Raw genomic sequence first — 27,688 nt, 5'->3', positions numbered from 1 at the left:
GTGAATATAGGTACTCTTTCATCTTTACTAAGATAAGCAATTAAGTCCTTTGTTTTTTCCTATCCTGGATGGTGCACCATCAGTAACAATGGATACAAATTTGTTGAGGCCGACTTTGTGCAATGTGAGAAACTACATAATTGTTTCATATCCTTATCCTTTCCAGTTGTTTGACCAGTAATTCTTCTTCGCAGTTACCATTGTGTTGTATCCAGCATGGTGCCACGTGGTCACGTTAAACAGAAGCTTATTTTACCATGGTAAAACAAGCTTCTGTTATGTATTTTAGTATTACCCATAACCTGCATCTTTCTTCTTCCATTGGCTGAATTGGAGAAGAGAGATGCAGTGAATTTTGCAAATAATGTGTTTTCACTACATTGTGGGTTGCAGAAATGTTCGGAATGCATTTGTTAGGTGGGATATATATCTCTGTCAATGAAATCCAATAAAAAGACTCCACCCGCTTTACCTAATTGCCATAAATATCTTCATTATTAATGGAAATATGAGAAATCATGCAAATGGCAATCATGACAACCAAACATACATTTTATTGCATTTACGTGTACAAACTGAAATGACAAGTTAACGCAATAGTATTATGCACTGTAAATCAACAAAATAAGTCCTCAATATTTTGTTGTTCCCCTCGAAGCTGCAATTACAGCCTTGCAAAGATCTGGCATGGAGTTAATCAACTTCTGGATATACGGTTGCCCAATTTCATGGTACCACACCCTTACAATGCTCTCCTGCAGCTGAATCTTACTTGTTGGCTTCTTCTGAGCAATTTTAGAAAAACATTGGTCCTTGAGGCTGTCGCAGACATTCTCTAAGATATGCCAGCCAAGCTGTGCTTGCTACCTGGCAATCTAAAACACTGGTGGAACTGATATTCGGGTGACACTCAAGTCAAGTGGACCCAATTTCGACAAAGTCCAGATGATCTGTGACAGCCACATCCTCTGCTTACATCTTCACGATGGTGAGACTGTTAGTAATCCTGGGTAATAACTCCCCATGTGAATGCACACTCTGGGTGACCATCCAGGTGTGAATCAACGTAAGCAGGGGTTGAGGTGTGGTGCCCACACCATATGGAGGAATGGTGCAATACTAGGTGGTAGATGACTCTCATCAACTGGTGTGATACCACCACTTTGCTTATTGGAGGCTTGAAGTGATGGAACCCATGTTTAGTCTCCAGAGCTAGGTTCTGGTCAACCCTTCCCCACCTCTTCAAACATGCAGTATGATAGATGTCCTTTGAGTTATGATCACCATGGGGAGATCCAAACTTCCAAACAAAAGGGTACAGCTCTAAAACGGTGTTTGTAGGCTGGCCGCTAGTTAGTACACTGGGCCGAACTTATTGGTAACTCCCTAAGATGCTTCTGAATCAGCTAGTGTATAATCTTGCTACTTCTACTTTGCCAGGTAGTGATGGATAGATCCGAGTAGTGTGTATGTGGGGGGCATTGTCGAGGCCACCTTATGTGAAGGATCTGGGTATATTCTTACCGTCTGTATGCCAAAAATTTCATTACGTCATACAGCATGTCCCCCCCCCCCTGCACCTTTTCTCTATTGAATACACCATGAATTGTCAAACTAGTTGATCAAACTTATCTACGAAAAGATCTAAACTTCCCAAACACTTCCTAGTTCATTTCACAAATATACGTGGTCTCAGCTCTAATCTCAACGATGTCCATTTCCACCTACAGTCTGCCAAACCCCATGTACTTTTCCTGACCAAATCCCAGTTATCGGTTGATTCAACCACTGCTAATCTCAGTTGCCCAAATTATTCACTGTATGATTCCTTTCGCTTCAAAGGTGGTACTTGTGCATGTGCCCGTTCCTATATTCCCTGTCAGAGACTTGATAATTTGGAATCTCCTCTTTTCGAACTTCTCTGGCTTAAAATCTCTCTACCTCAATCTGTCAAATTCATCTGTTGTCTCTACCATTCTCCCAATCCACTAATCACTTCGAAATCTTTGATTTCCTCTCTTTGCAACTTGTCTTTCTCCAGTCCAACTGGAGGTCCTAACAGTCCGAACAGTGACATAATTTTCCTTGGTGATTTTAATGTTCACAACTCCAGCTGGCTTCCCTTTTCTAGTAACACAGACCTAGCTGGTCGAGATGCTGAGGCTTTGCAATTACTAATGACCTCACACAGATTATTCATTTACCTTTTAGCATTAGCATTAGTAGAGGCATATGATGCAAGAAAGCAAGCTTATTCAGCATCAGCCAAAAAAAAGCACAACCACTACTCCCATTTCACCCCTCCGTTCTTCGAAATACCTGTCCAGGTGAGCCTTAAATTTGTTTAGGCTATCAACTTCAACAACAAGTGATGGAAGTCTCTTCCACAAACCAACTGCCCGCTGGCTAAAGGCAAATTTCCGCACATCTGTCCGACATCCGTCCTTCCTCAATTTGAATTTATACCCTCTCAGGTGATTATTCTGAGCAAGAGGAAGAATCCCATCGGCATTGAGCATGCTCAAGCCATTCAAAGCCTTATACACCTCTATCAGATCACCTCGCCGATGCCTAGTCTCCAGACTCTGTAATTTGCAAAACTTAAGCCTTTCTTCGTAAGAGCAACCCTTTGTTCCATTCACTAATCTTGTTGCCCTTCTCTGTACTTGTTCCAGCAGCTCTACATCCTTCTTGAAATGAGGTCTCCAGACCTGTATACAGTACTCAAGGTGTGGCCTGACCAATGCCTTATACAAGGGAATAATCACATCCCTATCCCTGCTAGAAAAATTCCTGTATATCATTGACAAGACACCATGAGCTACGCTTGCAGCTCGTCTGCACTGCTCAGAGAACTTCATATCTGCCTGCACAATTACCCCCAGTTCCTTTTCATTCTCTACCACTGTCAGCGTAGTACCACAGAGTTGATACATTGATCTGGGGTTACTGTTTCCCATACATAGTACTTTACATTTGTCAATGTTAAACTTCATTTGCCACCTCTTAGCCCATCTGCTCAATCTTTCCAGATCCTGTTGCAGCAGCATAGCATCAGTAGTGTCCTTAACAACCCTGCCAACGTTTGTATCGGGTGAAAACTTGGACATTAAGCTTGATATACCACCATCTATATCATTTATAAATACAGAAAACAACAATGGACCCAACACTGAACCCTGAGGAACTCCACTAATAACATTAGTCCACGTTGAGCAGTGTCCATTGATTACCACTCTCTGTCTTCTGCCACTCAACCATCCCTTTATCCATAGCAGCAATTTGCCTCCAATGTCACACTGCTCCAATTTGTGCAGCAGTCTTCCATGTGCAACAGTATCAAAAGCCTTTCTAAGATCCAAATATATAATATCAAAGTTATTCCCTGCATCCAGTTCTTTTGTGACTACATCATAGTATCCAGTCAAATTGGTCAGACAAGACCTGCTCTTAACAAAACCATGCTGTGTCTTAGCTGTAACTGAATTCTTGTCCAGATGATCCTGCAGGGCTTCTTTAACCAGTGCCTCCATTAATTTTCCTGGAACCGAAGTTAAACTAACAGGTCTATAATTACTTGTGTCAGCCTTTGATCCTCTTTTGTGAATTGGGGTTACATTTGCACATCTCCAGTCTGTGGGTACCTCCCCTGAGTCCAAAGAAGCTCTCATAATTATGGCTAGGGGTTTGCTTACTTCCTTTGCTGCCTCCTTTAATATAACTGGATAGATCCCATCCACCCCGGGTGCCTTTTTTATGTTTATCCTCAACAATTTCTCCTCCACTTTCCTCTCAGTTATTAGAAAATCATCTAGCTCACTGCCAATGTTTACTTCACCTACGACATTCCCCTTCCTGAATAACTCCTCATGTGTGAATGTAGATGCAAAATACTCATTTAGATTGTTAGCCACCTGAGCAGGATCCTCAACTGTTGAACCATCAACATCCAGTGGACCAATCTGATTCATCCCTTTCCTTCTTGAGTTTAAATAGGTAAAGAACTCCTTTCTGTTTTTCTTTGCATCCTTTGCCAAGGATTTCTCATAATCTGCCTTTGCCTGCCTAATCTCCTTTGTGACTTGGTTACAGACCAACTTATATCTATCATAGGCTTCCATGTCACCCATTAATTTGTATGTATCCCATGCATTTTTCTTCTCTGCCATATGTCTCATTAGTTCATCTGACAACCATTTAGGTCTGAACCTTGAACAATATTTCTTGGTTGGTATGTAAAGCCTGGTAGCTTCCAAGATTAGTTCCTTGAATGCTTCCCATTTTGAATTTGCTGTTGGTAACATCATCAGTTGGTCCCACTGTATAGAATTTAAATACTGTCTCAGCCCATCATAGTCGCCTTTACGAAAGCAAAAACCCTTCCCTTTACCTCTGATGGTAGTTACCTCCTTGAGTAAATCCCACTTCAGCACACTGTGATCACTGCCACCTAGTGGTTCCTTTATCTGCAGATTCTTAATGCATGAAGAATCACTACTGATAATCAGATCAAGAGTATTACTCCCTCTAGTTGCCTCCCGAACATGCTGGCGTAGAAAACAATCATCCAATAAATCCACAAAAGCCTTGCTAGTGTGTGAGTGACCAATCCAGAAATTCCAGTCAATATCTGGGAAATTAAAATCCCCCATTATAAGACTCTCTGATTTACTGGCCCATTCTATTTCCCTGTACAGTACCTTATTATACTCATCAGAGTCATTAGGCCTATAGCACACTCCTACTCTCAATTTTGATTTACCCATGCTTATGTCACACCAAACTGACTCGACACTGCCCTGTCCATCGATGTCGACTGGCTTCACTTCCTTCGATTTGATGTCTTTTTTAACTAATAGCATAACCCCTCCTCCCTTCCTATCCTGTCTATCCTTTCTGTAGACGTTGTACTCCCCAAATTCCAGTTCTGCATTCCTTATATCTGACTTTGATGTTTTGAGCAAAACCTCAAATTCATCAAATTTATTTACTAAACTCCTAGCATTGGTGTACACGCAAGTATACATGCGCCTGTTTCTATTCTTCGCTATCTTAACACAACCCATGTGTTTACTTGTACCGCAATGACTTCCAGCAGTCTCTGAAATATCCTGCATATTGTTTTTCAGGCTTTTGCTCATTCCAATAGAAGCAGTGCAAGAATCTCTTTCACCTCTGCCAGTGGCTACTGTTAATCTATTTGTCTTTGTCTCCCCCCAAGCTAGCAGTTTTCCGACCCACCTAACACTGCCTCGATAGCATCAGCAAATATTCTTGCACCCTTTCTATTTAAGTGTATACCATCCCTGTAGAAGCAATCTCTCCTGTTAACAAGTACAGTCCAGGCTGAAAAAAATTCTACTCCTTGAGCCTTGCACAATCTTTCCAGGGCCGAATTGATCGACAAGGCTCTATCATATACTCCCTCCTATCGTGTCTGGGCAGAATTGCAGACACTTTCAAATTCAACCCTACTTCACGGCTTTTTTTCAACAGTGACCTGTACTTGTTAAGTAATTCCGCTGGTCTCCTACTCTTAATATCATTATTGCCAACGTGTACAACTATATCAACTTTTGTGCACTTAAAAGATGATATCCGCTCTACAACGTCATCAACCTTTGCCCCTGGCAGACATACCCTGGTCCTGTTCCACCTATCCTTTTTACAAAGCATGTTCCCCCGTTTCCCTGACAATAGAGTCACCAACAACTACTAGTTCCTGTGGGACCAGCGCATTCTGCCTTGGGGGCTGCCTCTGTGTTGCAAGATAACCAAGTGCAAGCTCTGGCGTTGATGTGGGCAGCTGAGAGCTTGATGGGCCCCTCAATTTATTTCCCTCGAGGGCATCCACCCTGTCCTTTAAGGTCTCATATATGCCCATAACAACGCTGAGTTGTCGCCTAATTTCCTTGCACTCCTTGCATCGTGCACACACAAAGACATCCTCCATGGCAGTATCATGTCCCGTACCCGAATGTTCCGCAAACATCAAGCAAACAGTGCATCTTAAAAGGCTGTGATTCAGAGGGCAACTGCTCCCCTGAGCCACAGCACTTCCATTAGCTTGAGCCTTTACCTACCAGAATACTGGTCAATCGTAACTATATAGCCAACATGCTTGATCTTTTTCTCAGAAACAACCCTTCTAAGTATATGGTCGAAGTGAGTGGTCCTTTAGGCACCTCAGATCACAACTTTGTGATTGTCTCTTCTCCAATGAGACAATCACAAAGGCTATTCATGGCTATCCCCACCCTAGCACTGTATGGCATTACAACAATGCAAAATGGGATGACCTGCGAGATTTCTTTTCCTTGATCGGATAATTGTGTTTCAAAACTTCTGATGTCAATGTTTGTTCAGATTGTGTCAGTGATATTATTCTTGCAGGAATGGAATCTTTTATTCCACCCTCCACTTTAAAATCATTTATTCGACCCTCCACTTTCGTTTTCTAGTAACACAGACCCAACTGTTCGAGATGCCAATGCTTTTGCAATTACTAAGGACCTCACACAGATTATTCATTTACCTACCAGAATACTGGATAATCCAAGAATGCAAAAATGTTGTCTGTACAGCCAACATGCTTGATTTTTTTTTCTCACAAACAACTCTTCTAAGTACATGGCCGAAGTGGTGGTCCTTTAGGCACGTCAAATAACAACTTGGTGATTGTCTCTTCTCCGATGGAGCCTTTATCTCATGACTATTCCTAACCTCGTGTTGTTTGGCCTTACAACAATGCAAAATGGGATGACCTGCGAGATTTCTTTTCCTTGGTCGGACTACTGTTTCAAAACTTTTGATGTCAGCGTTTGCTCAGATCGTGTCAGTGAAATTATTATTGCAGGAATGGAATCCTTTATCCCACACTCCACTCTAAAATCTCATCCTTTATCCAAACCTAGGTTTTCCAATAAATGTGCTAAAGCTGTTCAAGAGAAGAATGTTGCATATCGTAATTGGCTTGTTTCCAATTCTTCACTTTCATTTTCTGCCTACATCAAAGCACGCATCAATTGTAAAGCAGTTATTAATCAGTCCCAACTAGATTTTGAACAGGCTAAGAGTAGAAAACTTGCTTCTTGCCTTAATGGTAGCCAAGCATTCTGGTCTCTTGCCAAAGCTATTGGCCACAACTTTTGCCCATCTCTGTTCCCACCTCTGTCCAAACCAGATGGTTTTATTGCCACTTCACTTCAGCCAAGCATAAAGCAGACCTGCTATTGGACGCTTCAAGTGGTGGAACCCATGTTTAGTCTCTAGAACTAAGTTCCGGTCAACTTCCCTATCTCTTCCATCATGCAGTATAATTGATGACTTTTAAGCTTATGATGAACGTCATGGCGAGATCCAATATTCCTTACATTTCGAGGGTACAGCTCCAAAATGGTGTTCGCAGGCTGGCCGCTAGTTAGTACACCGGACCGAACCTATTGGTAATTCTCTAGGAGGCTTCCGGATCAGCTAGTGTGTAATCTTGCTACCTCTACTCTGCCAGATAGTGACTGGAGGGAGTCCGAGTAGTGTGTATGCGGGGAGCATTGTCGAGGCCACGTTATGTCAAGGATCTGGGTATATTCTTACCACGTGTATGCCATATCCAAAAATTTCATTACTTCATGCAGCATGTCCCACCCACATTTTCTTACTATTGAATACACCATGAATTGTCAAAATAATAGAGCAAGCTTTTCTGCGAAAAGATCTAAACCTCCCAAGCACTTCCTAATTCATTTCACAAATATACGTGGTCTCAATTCTAATCTCAATGATGTCCATTTCCACTTGCAGTCTGCCAAACCCCATGTACTTTTTCTGACAGAATCTCAGTTACCGGTTGATTCAACTACTGCTCATGTCAGATGCCCAAATTATTCGCTGTATGATTCCTTTCGCCTCAAAGGTGGTACTTGTGCATATGTCCGTTCTGATATTCCCTGTCAGAGCTTGGCAATTTGGAATCTCCTCTCTTTGATCTTCTCTGGCTTAAAATCTCTCTACCTCATTGTGTCAAATTCATCTGTTGTCTCTACCGTTCTCCCAACTCCACTAATCACTTGAAGCTCTTTGACTTCCTCTCTTTGCAACTTGACTTCCTCCAGTCCAACTTTCCTAACAGTGAGCTAATCTTTCTTGGTAATTGTAATGTTCACAACTCCAGCTGGCTTCCGTTTTCTAGTCACACCGACCCAGCAGGTTGAGGCTTTTGCATTTACTAATGACCTAGCACAGATTGTTCATTTACCTATAAGAATACCAGACAATATTAAACACAGAGCCAATATGCTTGATCTTTTTCTCACAGACAACCCTTCTATGTACACAGTCGAAGTGAGAGGTCCTTTAGGCACTTCAGATCACAACTTGGTGATTGTCTCTTCTCCAATGGAACCTTTATCTCATGGCTATTACGAACTTCGTGTCGTTTGGCATTACAAGAATGCAAAATGGGATGACCTGCAAGACTTCTTTTCCTTGATCGGATTACTGTTTCAAAACTTCTGATGTCAATGTGTGCTCAGATCGTGTCATTGAAATTATTCTTGCAGGAATGGAATCCTCTATCCCACACTCCACTTTAAAATCTCGTCTTTTATCTAAACCTTGGTTTTCCAATAAATGTGCTAAGGCTGTTCAAGTGAAGAATGTTGCATATCGTAATTGGCTTGTTTCTAATTCTTCAGTTTCATTTTCTGCCTACGCCAAAGCTCGCAACAATTGTAAAGCAGTTATTAATCATTCCAAACTAGAGTTTGAACAGGCTAAGAGTAGAAAACTTGCTTCTTGCCCTAATGGTAGCCGAGCATTCTGGTCTCTTGCCAAAGCTATAGGCCGCAACTTTAGCCCATCTCTGCTCCCACCTCTGTCCAAACCAGATGGTTCTGTTGTCACTTCAGCCAAGGATAAAGCTGACCTGCTAGCATCCCATTTTTCTTCCAGCTCATGTATTACTGATCTTGGTAAAACACCTGCCACCATTCCCAACACGCTCCATTCAATGCCTCCTGTGGTCTTCCGTCAAAAAGATATCAGAAGGATTTTGATGAATCTTGATGCTAAGAAAGCTCCAGGTCCTGATGGTATTTCTCCACTTGTTCTCAAAACCTGTGCTCCTGAACTTACTCCAATTCTTTGCCGCCTTTTTTCACTTTCTTATTCCAAAGGTGTTTTTTCTTCTGCTTGGAAATTTGCTCATATCCAGTCAGTTCCTAAAAAGGGGTACAAATCCCTCCCATCCAATTATCGTCCCATTGCAATTACTTCTACTCTTTCTAAAGTAATGGAGAAGTCAATTAACCGCCAACTCTTAAACTACCTAGAAACCTTCCATATGATCAACGATCGCCATTATGGATTCCGTCATTGTCGATCCACTGGTGATATTCTGGCTTATGTTACCCATTTATGGACTAATTCAATGGAAAGGTTCGGTGAAACACAAGTAGTTGCTCTTGACATCTCAAAGGCTTTTGATCGTGTTTGGCCTAAAGGTCTTCTAAACAAGCTTCCATCTTATGGTTTGCCAACTGTTTTTAGTAATTGGTTATCCAGGTTTCTCTCTGATCGCTCACTGAAGGTGATGGTAGATGGCTCTCTGTCTTCTAACTACTCCACTAATGCCGGTGTCCTCCAAGGTTCAGTTCTTTCCCCCACTCTTTTCCTCTTGTATATTAATGACCTTCTTCCATTGTCTGGAAATCCTATCCATAGTTTTGCCGATGATAGCACATTGCATACCACTTTCCATTTTGAGAAACCTTGTCCTGCTCAATCAGCTTCAACTTCTCGAAAATCTACTACCAATTCCTTAAATGCCGATCTTCAGGTAATTCTCCAGTGGGGCAAAGACAACTTAGTTGATTTCAACCCTTCTAAAACTCAATCTTGTCTTATATCTCGCAAAAAGGATTCTTCTGCTCCTATGCTTATCTTTAGTGACACTCCGATTTTTAGGCAAAATGATATATCTGTTTTGGGGATTACCCTGACTTCTAATCTCTCTTGGCATCAGCACATTACAAATATTGCTTCCTCTGCATCTAAAAAACTTGGTTTTCTCTTTCGCTCTCGACGTTACATTTCTTCCAAACAGCTGCTTACCCTGTACAAATCGCAAATCTGTCCTGCCATTGAATATTGTTCCCACATCTGGGGGTGGTGCCCCCAAAACCTCTCTCAGGCTTCTTGATTCCATTCAGAAGAGGGCAGTTAGGTTAATTAATGATTCATCTCTAACAGAGTCTCTCCACTCGCTTTCTCATAGATGTACTGTTTCTGCTGCATGCCTCTTCTACAGATACTTCTATGGGCACTGTTCTTCTGAATTGGCTTCTATAATTCCCGCACTCTATTTCAAAACAGTCCAAACACGTGCTGCCAACATCCATTTACTGTCCAACTTCAAACCCACAGAACCAACTTTTCATCTTCCTGATTTATTCATTCAACTGCCGTTTTCTGAAACAACCTTCCTTCATACGTATTTCCTGAAAATTACAATCTACAGAAATTCAAGTCCAGTGTCAACAAATATCTTCTTTCGTCTTCTCAACCACCAACCCAAGCACGGTACTAAGTACTATAGGTTCTAATACCTCTTGTGTTTGGGGTTCACATAAAAAAAAAATCCCATTTTTCTTTCAACTCATGAATTAATGATCTTGGTAAACACCATTCCTAACATGCTCCATTCAATGCCTCCTGTGAGCTTCTGTCAAAAGAATGTCAGACGGAGTTTGGTGAATCTTGATGCTAAGAAAGCTCCAGGTCCTGATGGCATTTCTCCACTTGTTCTCAAAACCTGTGCTCCTGAACTTACTCCTATTATTTGCCGCCTTTTTTCACTTTCTTATTCCAAAGGTGTTTTTCCTTCTGCTTGGAAATTTGCTCATATCCAGCCAGTTCCTAAAAAGGGTGACAAATCCCTCCCATCCAATTATCGTCCCATTGCAATTACTTCTACCCTTTCTAAAGTAATGGAGAAATCAATTAACCGCCAACTCTTAAACTATCTAGAAACCTTTCGTCTGATCAACACTCACCAGTATGGATTCCGTCAGTGTCAATCCACTGGTGATATTCTGGTTTATGTTGCCCATTTATGGACAAATTCAATGGAAAAGTTTGGTGAAACACAATCAATTGCTCTTGACATCTCAAAGGCTTTCGATCAAGATTGGCATAAAGGTCTTTAAACAGGCTTCCATCTTATGGTTTGCCAACTGTTTTTTGTAATTGGTTATCCAGTTTTCTCTCTGACCACTCACTGAGGAGGATGTGATAGATGGCTCTGTCTTCTGACTTCTCCGCTAATGTGGTGTCCCCCAAGTTTCAGTTCTTTCACCCCACTCTTTTCCTCTTGTATATTAATGGCCTTCTTCCATTGACTGGAAAACCTATCCATAGTTTTGCTGATGGTAGCACATTGCATTCTACTTTTTATTTTGGGAAACGTCCCTGCTCAATCAGCTTCACCTTCTCGAATATCCACTACCAATTGAAAACAGTCCAAACGTGTCGCCACCAGCCAACATCCATTTACTGTCTGACTTAAATTCACAGAAACAACTTTTCATCTTCCTCTTTCATTCATTCAGCTGCTGTTTTTTGAAACAACCTTCCTTCATAAGTATTTCCTGAAAATTATAGTCTACAGAAGTTCAAGTCTAATGTAAATAAATATCCTCTTTCTTCCAACAAATATCTTTTCTCAACCTCCAACCCATTCACGGTACTAAGTACTAGAAGTTGTAATACCTCTCGTGTTAGGAGTTTTCATAAAAAAAGAAAAAAACAATTTTCAATAGGGTTAAAATGTGGACTGTTGCTGGGCCAGTCCAACACTGTAATGCCAGCATTTCTGACACATGACAGCACCTTAAGGGAGAAAAACGAGGGAAAACACCGGTATATTTAAACCATGTGAGACGAGAAGATTTTTCCGCTGATGCTATATAAGCTTACTTTTTGCATCATATGCCTCTACTAATGCTAAAAAAAAAATAAATAAATAAAAAGTGAAGCTAGCAGTTGCAGAAATCCGTTAAAACATTTAAGCACATTTTGATTTCCTCCAAATATTAGCATTATCATTAGCAAGGGCACATGATGCAAAAAAGCAAGCTTATATAGCATCAGCCAAAAAAACACACACCTTTCTCATTTCACCCATCCATTTGCTCCAAATGTTTGTCTGGTTCTGCCTTGAATCTGTTTAAGCTATCAACTTCTACAATGACAGATGAAAGTTTGTTCCAGCAATTAACCACCCACTGGCTAAAGGCAAATTTCTGCACATCTATCCTTCAGTTGTCTTTCCCCAATTTGAATTTATGCCTTCTCAGGCGATTATTCTGAGCAAGAAGAAGAATCCCATCAGCATTGAGCATGCTCAAATCATTCAAGACTTTATCCACCTCAATTAGATCGCCTAGTTTCCAGACACTGTAATTTACAAAACTTAAGCCTTTCTTCATAAGAGCAACCCTTTGTTCCATTCACTAATCTTTTTTGCCCTTCTCTGTACTCGTTTCACTCTGTATCCTTCTTAAAATGAGGCCTCCAGACTTGTATATGGCACCTCTGTAGCCAGGTGGGCAGGAGCAGCAGATTTCAAAAATCCACTCTGCCAATCTTTGGCAAAGTGGATTTTTGAAAGACCATATTTAATTCCTGTCAGTGATGTGAGAAAATATTAAGATTTTTTCAGGTAAGGCCAGGCACTGACTTAGCTCATCTCAGGCCCAGCTAATGCATAAAGTTATATGTGTAGGCTTTCCTAGAATTATCCCCATGTCTTCCATCCCATAAGTAGACAAATCACCTTTAGAATACATGCAGTTTATAGATATGGCATCCCATAATCAGCGTTTGCAGTTGTTTAGTTGGAGTAATTCTGTAATCTGTATTATCATTAACTGATTTAAGCAGCTCAACCTTATCCTGTGATAATTAAATGAAATAAGATGATGCAGTGCATTTCCATCTGTTGTTCATAGCATAAGGATTTATTTTATATCAAAATTTATATTCTGTGAGAGTAAATCAGATCCAAAATAAGATGTGATTGAACCATGACTATGATATAGAGGCAATGCAGGTTTTCCTTAAGTGTTAACATAGAACCTAGAACAAGTGAATATCTGTGAATGTAATTAGGAATAAATAAATCATAATATAAAACTTGCAACATCTGAGATGATTGGGACTGGTAGCTTTAATTAATCTTTAATTAAAATTGATTTTGTTTGTTAGCAATGTAAAAATGTTTAACAGCTTGGTGTTTATAATTACAGGTTGCTGGAAGAAAGGGCTTTCCTCATGTAATTTATGCACGAATATGGAGATGGCCAGACCTTCACAAAAATGAATTGAAGCATGTGAAATATTGCCAATATGCCTTTGACTTAAAATGTGATAGTGTTTGTGTCAATCCATATCACTATGAGAGGGTTGTATCTCCAGCAATAGGTATTACTTTGGCACAGTTCATTAGAGTATAGTTAAATTGTGTTAATTTTCTTTGTGTTGGTTAATAATATTTTTTATAAGATTATATGTGTACTTAACTAAATAGGCTGGTCTGGTTTTATAAAAAATAGGAGCAGCTATAAAAATGTCAAAGGAAGTATCAGATTGCACTCTTTATGAATCATAATGATATTTCATAGATGCCAAATCAGTCTCTTGTTACTGTGTACTACTGTGATCTGGTTGAACTAGAGATCTGCATGGCCAGTCATTTTGGATTTTACTCTACTCATTCTGGCAACTGGCCCAATCTGACCTGAGCCCAAGGGTAAATTCAAACATATTTTGTTGAATTTATATCTAGGCAACTAAGATCATGTAACATTAGTATATTGCGATTTAAGCCATGCACATGCTTGTTTTGGTAGACAAAAATTCCAACTTTCTGGCACAAAAAAACATGCAATCCTTATCATAGACTAACAATCTGACAGAAGTCGATTATTGTTCTTCTGTCCCTGAATTTGCATTCTGTGAGGGGATGACTTGACTCGGTTAGCCTTCAACAAAAATACCTTTGTTTTTTTAAATAATATTACAATTTTGAAACCAAAAAATTTTAATACAGTAAACTATTTAAATTCTGCTACCCTCAGGGATTGGGAAGTACAAGAATTTTAAATTTTGTTTATTTTAGAGAGGTATTCTTCATGGTTGAGCAGTTTTGGAGAAGGATATTTCAGTGAATATTAGGTACCAACAACTGAACTTATTTATATCTGTAAACATTTATAATGACTAAAAGGTAGTGCAAGTAGTTAAAATGTAAATAACAATTCCATTTGTTAAATGTGAACAAATGGCAAGTACATGAAGATATTTATCACAGTAAATTTTGTCAGAACAAACCTTGCCTTTATAATGAGTTGCCCTGTTATTGCACTACTTTCAAACAGATAGCTCTGCCAAAAGATTAATTGGCCATTTGTTTAAAATATGAGACACAACAATATTTGTCACAGCAAATTTTGTTAGAACAAACCTTGCCTTTATGAGTTGCCCTGTTATTATACTACTTTCAAACAGGTAGCTTTCCTAAAAGATTAATTGACCATTTGTTTGAAACTGTGACTATGGTAATAGCCTGTTTCAGGACTTACTGATACCTCATTAGGTAGGCAGTCTTTATTTTTTGAAAACTCTGACTTCATATACTGATCACACAAAACAACCTCTTTACAATTGTTTTGTCTGTGTTTTCTTGCTGTTGCACTGTAAAACCTTCAATAACAACAAGTGTGTTCTCACTAGAGACCAAATGCCATCTGATGACAGACCAGTTAGTCCTGAAACAGGTTATCATAGCAATCTCATCTTTTAAACAAATGGCCAAGTAACCTTTTGGTGAGACAATCTGAAAGTTTGCTCTGCTTTGAGAATTAAGTCCATTGCATAAATCTTGCTGGCTGCAAAAGCAGATTAAAGAACAAGATAGTCCTGCATGCATCTTATTATGAAAGAAATGTTGCCATTTTTTGCATGGCTAAAATGAGTATACTAGATTGCTTTATTAATATTTCTTGATTGTAATTTTTTTTTTTTTTTTTTTAGCATTTCTTAATTGGAGCCATAAAATCAATGTTAAGTGAATTTGTGTTAAGCGGGGGTGATTTATCCATAGACTATAATGTAAATAATTTTAACTGGTTGGCATAACCCATAAATTTTATGGTTAATTTTACGGCACCATTTCTCTATATAACCATATTAAATGTAGCATAAATAGTGTTTAAAGTTTAAATATATAAATTATGTGATAAAATATAAATATGGTATATATTCACTAAAATGCAAGGAAGCTTACCTTAAAATTATGCAGCTTTATATGTATACTGTATTTAACATGATTTACAGTAGCAGCTTGTGTAAATTTTCCACATAGTGTAAATCTAGCACTGTCCCAAATTGAGACTTTTTAGAATGTCTAATTTAGCAAAAAGTTTTTCCAAGGAATAGCTTTTCATCTTTTTCATGTTATTTTAGCTAGCTGACTGACTTGATCTCTTTGTGAAATAAACAAAAAGAGAAGTTGAAACTACCTATACGGTAAGCTAAAATCAATCACTTGGACACAAAATGCACATAAACAGTATGTAAACCAAAATTAAACTGAAAATAATATCGCTGAACCAATGCTACTGAGCACCTCAAAGCAACTCCCTATTAAGTAACAATAGTTCCTAAAGAAAAGTTTTATAAAGAATGCTTTAATAAATGCTTCAACTAATTAGAACCCTTCTCCCCCCACAAGCAGACATTCCCTTTTTGATAACACTACTGTGAGAGGTGATGTATAAAATGTATATTTTTGTAATACTTAAGAAATGGTGCAGTGACCGCTTCGGTATATTTTCCATCTGTATCGTTGAATGATGATAGTATTTTGCAGCCGTAGACACGCAGGAAACTGGCAGTGCGAACAACTACAATAAATAACACAGATGTAAGTTACCCATGGACACAAAATAACCTTTGGGGAAATACACAGCATTTCCTCAAATGTTATATTCTGTCCTGCACACCATTGTGCTGCATTGACTGAACAACATTTTCTGGTTCAACACAGCATTCCCAACTTGACCAACAATTCAGCCATTTTCTTGTTAAGTACAGTATCGGTTAAAAGTCAATTTAAATCAGAAAATATGTCCTTGAAGGCAAGTACATGTGAATTGCAGTTGATTAGAAAATTGAACCGAAGGATTATGTTTAAAAAATATATATTTGATGGGATCTCTTGGGCACCCAAACACCTCTTAATGGTAACTCTTCCCAAGGCATTTTGAGTGAAAAGTGCTATTCTGGGAAATATCACTTTGTGGGGGTGTCTGGGGAACAGAACTCTGTGGAAGGGTATCAAAATATACAGTGCTCTATAATGAACAAATGCAGAGTGAACTGCACTATAATGGAGGACAACTGTACAGTAGGCCCTTGTTATAATGTGGTTCGCTTTACACTGATTCGCTATAATGCTGGGCGCCGGAAAGGTCAGGGAATGATCACCGCATATTCCTGGAGCAATATGGCCTTAGTTGCTAATGCTCCTAAAAACCAAATAACAAACAAGCTATAATGCTGCTCTTAAATTAGAACCTGTATCTGACTGTAACACTGTCACAACTCACTATAATGCTCTTTTACCAGGGACAGATTGAATTGAATTGAATTTCATCTGATGTAGTTGATAGCATGAGAATGAATAGCAAAACAGCATTTTAACAGCATTAAAATGTTTCCCATGCTCAGTGAAATTTTCTCCCATGCTAATTTAATTGCAGTCCAGTGACTTGTTACATAGTTCTGAGATAAACAATTGAAAAAAATGATCAGGTTAAGGAATATGCAGTATTGCTTGTAATATTTGTGTTATATGCATTTATCCTAAGTCTAGTTATCACTCATTACAGTGATAGACATCGTCCGTAACTGACAGTTTACTTGAACATTGAATCATAATTAATGCAACACAGTTACATTTTCGAAGAATTAATAATTGCAGATAAGAATGAAAAAGCAACACTGTGTGATACGTGGTATGAAGACTTATCTTTTAATAAAAATTTACCATTTTACACTTTTCGAGAGACTGATTTTTAAGCAGTTCTGGTGTATGCCAAATATCTGTACAAGAGAAGTGATCTGGGTATTCAGTCCTCCCATCTACCCATCTATCTTTTGGCCACAAGTAGAGGGTGATTCTGCTCAGGGACTTCTCCCACTACCAGCAATGTAGAAGCATTTTGGCAAACTGATCAAAGACCTGTCTGTTATAAAAACATGCCTTAAATTAGATTTCGCAGATTTCTGTAAGCAGTTTTCCCGACATTATATTGCTATTTGTGTTTCCCAGTCACATTCTTGGAAATGCATTGTGACCTTTCATAAACTACAAAATCGCAACGTTCCTAGAGCAGTAGACGATACATGCCTAGAGGAATTATCCAACAGAGTTTCCTTTGGCAGCTTAAAAAGGGATATGAATCTCCCACCCACGGAACAGCTTTCTGTGTTGCTGATTAATGTCTTCCCTTTCTGTTAAAGCATTATCCTACAGTGAACAGGCACTAATTATTGACAAAATCACAACTTTCATAGTTGCTGATATAAGACATATCATACTTCCAATCACAAACCAGTTATAACTGCCATCACACACTGCCTGGTATCAAATCTAGCCATCTGCAGCTTAAAGCAAAAAATAGAGTGGAGTGAGCATACCCTACTAAACATTTGAATACTGAGGTGGTGATTTAGCTATTTAGTCTATTTCCTCCAGTACCATTTGACAGAACTTTGTCAGGAATACTGCCAACTTGATTATCAAGATGGATTGAATTTATTACTAGGTTAGCAATGTTTAAAACTTGTGTTATCAGTCTACATTCTAAAGCCTGTTGAAATTAGACCCTTATTGTTGATTTCAAGATGCTCGTGCCAGATTCCAGTGGTGATCCTTAGAGGAGCCATAGCTGTCTGTGTCCAGGCAAGGTGTACTTTTCAGAAGACTAAACAAATAGTAATAAACCGCCTTTATGAATTGTTGTCTTAATTCCAAGAAAAAGAGTATTAGCAATGGCCACATGGTGCAAGGAAGCCTATGGCTTATGCCGCAGGAGCCAAAAATAAAAGAATAACATTAATAAAAAGAGAATTTTAAAAAGTAATTAATGAAAGAGAGAAAATAGTCAATTTATGCATTTCCCTCCTCCCGTAGGTAACTATCCAGCTGACCTTTGAATTTCCCCAAACTGTCAGCCTCTACCACCCATGTAGGTAACTTATTTCAGTAATTTATAACTTGCTGACTAAAATAAAACCTCCTGCAATTCAATCTAAACATCTTACCTCTATAACTTGAATTTATGGCCCTTAGTTCTGTAAGCATTTATAACCATGAAAATTTCATCCTCATTCATTTGCTTATGCCTCTAAAGAGCCTTAAACACTTCAATCCAGTCTACTCTAAGGTGGTTAGTTTATAAGTTTAACAATGCAGATATTCAAAGTCTCCTCATGTGGACACCCTTTTGCCGATCTCACCAGGTGAGTACCCGTCTTTGGTCCCTTTCATGAAGCTCAGTGTCTTTCTTTAGGTGCGTTCTCCGTACTTGAACATAGTATTCCAAGTGTGGTCTAAAAACAGCCTTATATACTGGGATTATGGCAAATGTTGGATAAATCGTTAGGACACCATGAGCCTTCCTTGCAACCTGTCTGCAATGCTCGGAGAACTTCACGTCTGACCATATCATAACACCCAAGTCCCTTTCCTTCACTACTGGCTTTAGTTCAACTTCCACCAAGTGTATAAGTTATTTTGAGGATACTGTTCCCCAGGTGCAAAACCGGATTAAAGCATATCTGCCATTTTTATGACCATCCCTGAAGTCTAGCTAGGTTACTCTGAAGAATCAATTTGCTTGGTGGTGATCATTAACTACTCTACCAATCTTTACGTCATCTGAAAATTTTAGACATCACGCCCTCTATCCCTTCATTGATGTCATTAATGGAAATCAAAAACAATAGTGGTCCCAATACTGATCCTTGAGGAACCCCACTTCTTACATCAGCCCAATTTGAGGAATAACTATTTATCACAACCCTCGGCCTCCTACCTTGAAGCCATCCTACTATCCATCTAAGGATTTTCCTTGTGATTCCAACCTGTTTCACCTTATAAAGTAACTGTTCATGTGGGACTGGGTCAAATGCTTTGCTGAAATCCAAATAAACAATTTCGAAATTATTCCCTAGATCCAGCTCATGAGTGACCCTGTCAAAAGAGCTAACCAGATTTGTTAAACATGATTTTTCTTTTACAAAATCATACCGAGATTCCTTCAGAATTCCATTTCTGTCTAAATGATCCTGAATTCCACCTTTGATCATTGCCTCCATGATTTTCCCTGCTAGTGAAGTTACACCGACCGGTTGGTAATTTCTCACTTCACTCTTAGAACCGCCTTTATGTATTGGAGATACATTAGCATTTTTCCAATGCACGAAATTACTCCCGAGTGATACGTAAGAGAGATGCCAGATCAAATTATTTAGACTTTAATTTAGTGCATTTTATTGGATCAGTTGAATTAAGAAACTTAAGGATGATTTCATATATAGTTTATATAAATGTTTCAAACAGTTGCCTTTCAACAGGCAAGTCACATTTGTATGTAGGAGGAGATACTCAACCTCTTCTTATTTTCACAGCACGGCTGGCAAAATAAATTGGATGATCATTCATTGGTAGGACATTTTATTGACAGCATTGAAAACAGCTTGTAAGAGTCTGGTGTAGTAGTAGTGGTGGCATGTAATGCAAGAAAGCAAGTGTATGAGCTTATGCAGCATCAGCCAAAAAAAAAAAATCACACCATTCCCTTCAAATGCCTGTCCAGTTCCTCCTTAAATTTATTTAACCTGTCAACTTCCACAATGACAGATGGACATTTGTTCCAGCAATTAACCACCCGCTGACTAAAGGCAAATTTCCGTACATCTAAACAAGTGGAAGGATCCCATCAGAATTCAGTGTGCTCAACCCATTCAAGGCCGTATACACGTCAGTCAGATCACCGCACAGGTGCCTAGTCTCCAGCCACTGCAATTTGCAGAACTTAAGCTTCTCTTGGTAAGAGGATCCCTTCATTCCCCTCACCAATCTTGTTGCCCTTCTCTGTAAGCGGTCAAGCAAGTCTACATCCTTCCTAAAATGAGACCTCCATACCAGTACGCAGTACTCAAGGCGTGGCCTGACCATTGCCTTATACAGAGGGACAATCACCTCCTTTTCCCTGCTAGCAAAATTCCTATATATCATTGACAAAACCCCATGACCTTCGCTGGCAGCCTGTCTGCATTGCTCAGAAAACTTCATGTCTGACTGCACAATTACTCCCAGGTCTTTTTCATTTTCTACCACCTTAAGTGTAGTACCACACAGTTGGTACGTTTCTCTGGGGTTACTTCTACCCATGTGCAGTACTTTGCATTTGTCAAGGTTAAACTTCAGTTGCCACTTCTTAGCCCATCTGCCCAAATTTTCTAGATCCTGTTGCAGTAGCACACTGCTATTACTGTCATTAACAACCCTGCCAACCTTTGTATCATCTGCAAACTTCGATACTAAGTCTGATATACCTTCATCAATATCATTGATAAATACACAAAACAACAGTGGACCCAACACCGAATCCTGTGGGACTCCACTGATAACATTAATCCACGAAGAGCAACACTCATTAATTACCATCCTCTGTCTTCTCCCACTCAACCATCCTTTTATCCATTGTAGCAACTTTTTTTTTTTTTTTTTTATGTGAACCCCAAACACGAGAGGTATTAGAACCTATAGTACTTAGTACCGTGCTTGGGTTGGAGGTTGAGAAGACGAAAGAAGATATTTGTTGACGTTGGACTCGAACTTCTGTAGATTGTAATTTTCAGGAAATACATATGAAGGAAGGTTGTTCCAGAAAACGGCAGTTGAATGAATAAATGAGGAAGATGAAAAGTTGGTTCTGTGGGTTTGAAGTGGACAGTATATGGATGTTGGCTGGTGGCGGCACGTGTTCGGACTGTTTTGAAAGAGAGAGCAGGAATTATAGAAGCCAATTCAGAAGAACAGTGCCCATGGAAATATCTATAGAAGAGGAATGCAGCAGAAACAGTACGTCTATGAGAAAGCGAGTGGAGAGACTCTGTTAGAGATGAATCATTAATTAACCTAACTGCCCCCTTCTGAATGGAATTAAGAAGCCTGAGAGAGGTTTTGGGTGCACCACCCCAGTTGTGGGAACAATATTCCATGGCGGGGCAGATTTGCGATTTATACAGAGTGAGCAGCTGTTTGGAAGAAAAGTAACGCCAAGAGCGAAAGAGAAAACCAAGTTTTTTAGATGCAGAGGAAGCAATATTTGTAATGTGCTTGTGCCAAGAGAGATTAGAAGTCAGGGTAATCCCCAAAACAGATATATCATTTTGCCTAAAAATCGGAGTGTCACTAAAGATAAGCATAGGAGCAGAAGAATCCTTTTTGTGAGATATAAGACAAGATTGAGTTTTAGAAGGGTTGAAATCAACTAAGTTGTCTTTGCCCCACTGGAGAATTACCTGAAGATTGGCATTTAAGGAATTGGTAGCAGATTTTCGAGAAGTTGAAGCTGATTGAGCAGGACAAGGTTTCTCAAAATGAAAAGTGGAATGCAATGTGCTATCATCGGCAAAACTATGGATAGGATTTCCAGTTATTGGAAGAAGGTCATTAATGTACAAGAGGAAAAGAGTCGGGGAAAGAACTGAACCTTGGAGGACACCGGCATTAGTGGAGAAGTTAGAAGACAGAGAGCCATATACCATCACCCTCAGTGAGCGATCAGAGAGAAAACTGGATGACCAATTACTAAAAACAGTTGGCAAACCATAAGATGGAAGCTTGTTTAGAAGACCTTCATGCCAAACACGATCAAAAGCCTTTGAGATGTCAAGAGCAACTACTTGTGTTTCACCGAACCTTTCCATTGAATTAGTCCATAAATGGGTAACATAAGCCAGAATATCACCAGTGGATCGACAATGACAGAATCCATAATGGCGATCGTTGATCATATGGAAGGTTTCTAGGTAGTTTAAGAGTTGGCGGTTAATTGATTTCTCCATTACTTTAGAAAGAGTAGAAGTAATTGCAATGGGACGATAATTGGATGGGAGGGATGTGTCACCCTTTTAGGAACTGGCTGGATATGAGCAAATTTCCAAACAGAAGGAAAAACACCTTTGGAATAAGAAAGTGAAATAAGGCGGCAAAGAATAGGAGTAAGTTCAGGAGCACAGGTTTTGAGAACAAGTGGAGAAATACCATCAGCACCTGGAGCTTTCTTAGCATAAAGATTCATCAAAATCCTTTTGATGGAAGACCACAGGAGGCATTGAATGGAGCGTGTTGGGAATGGTGGCAGGTGTTTTTCCAAGATCATTAATACGTGAGCTGGAAGAAAAATGGGATGCTAGCAGGTCAGCTTTATCCATGGCTGAAGTGACAACAGAACCATCTGGTTTGGACAGAGGTGGGAGCAGAGATGGCCAAAAGTTGCGGCCAGTAGCTTTGGCAAGAGACCATAATGCTCGGCTACCATTAGGGCAAGAAGCAAGTTTTCTACTCTTAGCCTGTTCAAACCCTACTTTGGACTGATTAATAACTGCTTTACAATTGTTGCGAGCTTTGGCGTAGGCAGAAATTTTAACTGAAGAATTAGAAACAAGCCAATTACGATATGCAACATTCTTCTCTTGATCAGCCTTAGCACATTTATTGGAAAACCAAGGTTTAGTTAAAGGACAAGATTCTAAAGTGGAGTGTGGGATAAAGGATTCCATTCCTGCAAGAATAATTTCAATGACACGATCTGAGCACACATTGACATCAGAAGTTTTGAAACAGTAATCCGACCAAGGAAAAGAAGAAAAGAAGTCTCGCAGGTCATCCCATTTTGCATTCTTGTAATGCCAAACAACACGAGGTTGGTAATAGCCAATTAGATAAAGGTTCCATTGGTGAAGAGACGATCACCAAGTTGTGATCTGAAGTACCTAAAGTACCTCTCACTTTAACCGTGTACTTAGAAGGATTGTTTGTGAGAAAAAGATCAAGCGTATTGGCTGTATGATTAGGATTGTCCGGAATTCTTGTAGGTAAATGAACAATCTGTGCTAGGTCATTAGTAATTACAAAGGCCTCAGCATCTGAACCTGCTGGGTCGGTGTGACTAGAAAACGGAAGCCAGCTGCAGTTGTGAACATTAAAATCACCAAGGAAAATTACCTCACTGTTAGGAAAGTTGGACTGGAGGAAGTCAAGTTGCAAAGAGAGGAAGTCAAAGAGCTCCAAGTGATTGGTGGAGTTGGGAGAACGGTAGAGACAACAGATGAATTTGACACAGTGAGGTAGAGAGATTATAAGCCAGAGAAGATCAACGAGAGGAGATTCCAAATTTCCAAGTCTCTGACAGCAAATAATTTGGGCATCTGAGATGAGCAGAAGCTGAATCAACGGATAACTGAGATTCTGTCAGAAAAAGTACATTGGGTTTGGCAGACTGTAAGTGGAAATGGACATCATTGAGATTAGAATTGAGACCACGTATATTTGTGAAATGAATTAGGAAGTCATTGGGAGGTTTAGATCTTTTCGCAGATAAGCTCGCTCTATTATTTTGACAATTCATGGTGTATTCAATAGTAAGAAAAAGTGGGTGGGACATGCTGTATGAAGTAATGAAATTTTTGAATATGCCGTGCAGGTGGTAAGAATATACCCAGATCCTTGACATAACGTGGCCTCGACAATGCTCCCCGCATACACACCACTCAGACTCCCTCCAGTCACTATCTGGCAGAGTAGAGGTAGCAAGATTACACACTAGCTGATCCGGAAGCCTCCTAGAGAATTACCAATAGGTTCGGTCCAGTGTACTAACTAGCGGCCGGCCTGCAAACACCGTTTTAGAGCTGTACCCTCGAAATGTAAGGAATATTGGATCTCGCCACGACATTCATCATAACCTCAAAAGTCATCAATCATACTGCATGATGGAAGAGATAGGGAAGGGTTGACTGGAACTTAGCTCTAGAGACTAAACATGGGTTCCACCACTTCAAGCCTCCAATAAGCAAAGTGGTGGTATTTCACTGGTTGATGAGAGTCATCTACCACCTAGTACTGCCTGGTAACATAGAGGGGCAGCATTCCTCCATCTGGTGTGAGCGCCACACCTCGACCCCTGCTTACGTCGGTTCACACCTGGGTGTTCACCCACCACGTACTTGTGCATGGAGGTTATACCCATGATTACTAACAGTCCCACCATCGTGAAGGTGCAAGCAGGGGATTTTGCTGTCAGAGACCGTCCAGACTTCGCCGAAATTGGGTCCACTTGACTTGAGTGCCACCTGAATATAAGTTCCATCAGCGTTTTAGACTCCCAGCTATCAAGTACAGCTTGTCTGGCATATCTGAGAGAATGTCTGTGACAACCTCAATGACCAACTTATGCTTAATATCATTCTGCCCCAATTTGTACAATAGTCTTCCATGTGTAACAGTGTCAAAAGCTTTCCTGAAATCTAAATACAGTGAAACTTTCCTTTAACGGACAGCCATGGGGAACAAAAATTTGTCCGTTAGAGAGGTATTCGCTAACAAGAAGTCTGAGGGAGAAAAAAAAAAAGAAAGAAAGGAAAATCGTTAAACGTTTAATGTAAAATTAAATTAAAATATATACAGATTTTGCACGATATTTTTGTAAATAATATACATACAATTGTGCTAAGCATATTATGACTTTATCTTAAGAAAAATACATACAGTAATTTTCTTAAGCACCTTCTTCTGGCTGATACTTTTGTTTTCAGCATTTGTTTGGAGTGAAGAAACCATCAAAAGTCCTTCAGTATCTTCTTCAGCGGCGAAAAACATTTTTAAACGATTGATTTCTATGAGCGCTTCTTCTATTTTCATCGGTGGTTCGTTGTTAATATGTTCTTCGACAGAATGACCTCCTTCCATTTCTTCATCCTCATGAGGAACTTCTTGAACAATATCGGTGATAATGTTGTTGATATCTAGAGCACCATCCTCTGTAGTGAGGTTCAAGTCTATATCTTTGTAGCCAGGGTCACTTGTAGCGGAATTATCGTACATTATCAATAGATGAAGTTCTTGTTCTTCTTGGTGCTCCACATTGCTGTTCACAACTTCAATTTTTGTGTTTGAGAAGCCAGACTTTACAAAACAGTTCACGACAGTTTGTTTTCTAATTGCGTTTACTAAAGAGGAAATCCATTGAATCGCATCTAGGATGCTGAGTTTCTTTGCAAGGTCACTCGCACATGTTACATCGTTCATGTTTGCAATGAGATGTCTTAAAACACGTTTTCTGTAGTGAAGTTTAAAATTTTTTATTATCCCTTGATCCAAGGGTTGACACTCTGCAGATGTGTTTGGTGGCAGAAAAACGATTTGAATGTTGGACAATTCAATGTGTGGGTGAGATGCAGCATTATCCATGAAAAGAATAATTTTTCTGTTTTGACGAATCATGTTTTGGTTAAAGTGACTTATCCGTTTGCTCATGATATCTCGTGTCATCCACGCTTTTTTATTAGACTTCCAGTCAACATTCAAAAGATTCAACTTTATGCCCTTGAAACAACGAGGATTTTGTGGTTTTCCTATAACAAGAGGTTGTTCAAAATCTCCCAGCATATTTGTACACAATAGTACAGTCACGTGTTCCTTAGAAATTTTTCCGCCCTGGAACTTTTCGTTTTTTAGACTCATTGTTTTTTCAGGAAGAGCTTTAAAAAACAACCCTGTTTCGTCACAGTTGTAAATATCCTTAGCTTCAAAATGACAACATAAATCTTCCAATTTGATGGTCCACTCTGTTACAACCCTAGTATCAACAGATCCACCTTCACCACTTACGGTTTTCCAAGAAACTTTATGCCAAGTTTTGAACTTGTCTAGCCATCCCACAGAAGCTTTGAACTTATTTACTCCCATAGTTTTTGCAACCTCCCAAGCCTTTCCCCTAATAATAGGCCCATTAATGGGAATTTTTTTAGCACGTGTGCGACAAAACCACTCATACGTGACATTGTCAGTTTGAAGTCCAACAGTTTTCGGGAATGATTTTTGAACCTGATCATTTACGTGTTGCCAAAATTGTAAGTTTTACGCATGCCTTAAAATTCTTGAAAAAGGGTTTAGAACCGCGACATAAACCTTGATAAAATTCAGAGAATCGGAAATAGAAAATAAACACACGATTGAGGCAATACGTGGAAGAAACGTTCCTAGAAAAAAGGACCGTGAGCTCGCCCGTTGTCCGTTATTGGGAGATCAAATTAAGTGCTAATCTAAATGAAACAGTGCAGATTGCCTGTTCGCGTCCGTTAGAGAGAGTGCCCACTAGACAGAAGCTGAAAACACGTTAAAGCCAATAGAGGAGAGTTGGGGAATTTGAAAATGTCCATTAAAGAGAGGTGTCCGTTAGGAGAAGTTTCACTGTATATGATATCAAAATTATTTTTTGCATCCAGTTCCTTTGTAACCACATCATAATATCCTATCAAATTTGTCAGACAAGACTTTCCCCTTAACAAACCCATGCTGTGTCTGAATTATTGCTGCAGTCTTGTCTATGTGATCCTGCAATGTGATCCTGTGCCTAGTCTCCAGCCACTGCAATTTGCAGAACTTAAGCCTCTCTTGGTAAGAGGATCCCTTCATTCCCCTCACCAATCTTGTTGACCTTCTGTACACGCTCAAGCAAATCTACATCCTTCCTAAAATGAGGCCTCCAGACCTGTACGCAGTACTTAAGGCGTGGCCTGACCATTGCCTTATACAGAGGGACAATCACCTGCTTTACCTGCTAGCAAAATTCCTATATATCATTGACAAAACCCCATGACCTGCCCTGGCAGCCTGTCAGCATTGCTCAGAAAACTTCATATCTGACTGCACAATTACTTCCAGGTCTTTTTCATTTTCTACCACCTTAAGTGTAGTACCACACAGTTGGTATGTTTCTCTGGGGTTACTTCTACCCATATGCGCAGTACTTTGCATTTTTCAAGGTAAACTTCAGTTACCACTTCTTAGCCCATCTGCCCAAATTATCTAGATCCTGTTGCAGTAGCACACTGCCATTGCTGTCATTAACAACCCTGCAAGCCTTTGTATCATCTGCAAAATTCGACACTAAGCCTGATATACCTTCATCAATATCATTTAAAAGTTACTTCATCAAAGTAACTTTTAACTGTTTCAGGAATGGTTAATCCATTTGTGTGTGCATGCTGCCAGTTATTTAGCAGACAATAACTCTTCAATAACTTCTTCGTTTGCATAAGCTAATGTACATTTTGTAAATGCCAACAACAGTACATGTAAATTTCATTCATCAAGTTTTAAGGTAAATTTGCTCATCTTTTATTTTGTTAGGAAATGAAGGGAATTGCAGTTTGGAACTCAATTTCCTATCACATAGACATTGGTTTCTGCTGCAATCTTTTCTTCTGAGTTCAGTAGCATCTGTAATTTCAATTCTTTGTTCTGAACCATTCCAGACATATACTT

General features: G+C 39.4%; 1 protein-coding gene across 2 annotated transcripts in view; it reads left to right on the top strand.

The window, feature by feature from the left end:
- The window catches only part of Med (Smad/Smad4 homolog Medea), a 235,207-nt gene that overhangs the window by 57,262 nt on the left and 150,257 nt on the right, over positions 1 to 27,688 (top strand). For both annotated transcript variants that reach the window (XM_090381912.1, XM_090381911.1), the window contains exon 4: positions 13,305 to 13,479. In XM_090381912.1, the coding sequence (XP_090238038.1) occupies positions 13,305 to 13,479 (175 nt within the window). The remainder of the gene's footprint in view (positions 1 to 13,304; positions 13,480 to 27,688) is intronic.

Source organism: Mastigoproctus giganteus, chromosome 9 (assembly GCF_048544385.1).
Source record: "Mastigoproctus giganteus isolate SK-2022 chromosome 9, ASM4854438v1, whole genome shotgun sequence".
Lineage (NCBI taxonomy): Eukaryota > Metazoa > Arthropoda > Arachnida > Uropygi > Thelyphonidae > Mastigoproctus > Mastigoproctus giganteus.
Note: the sequence above shows the minus strand (reverse complement) of the source record. Positions and strands in the feature narration are given on the sequence as shown.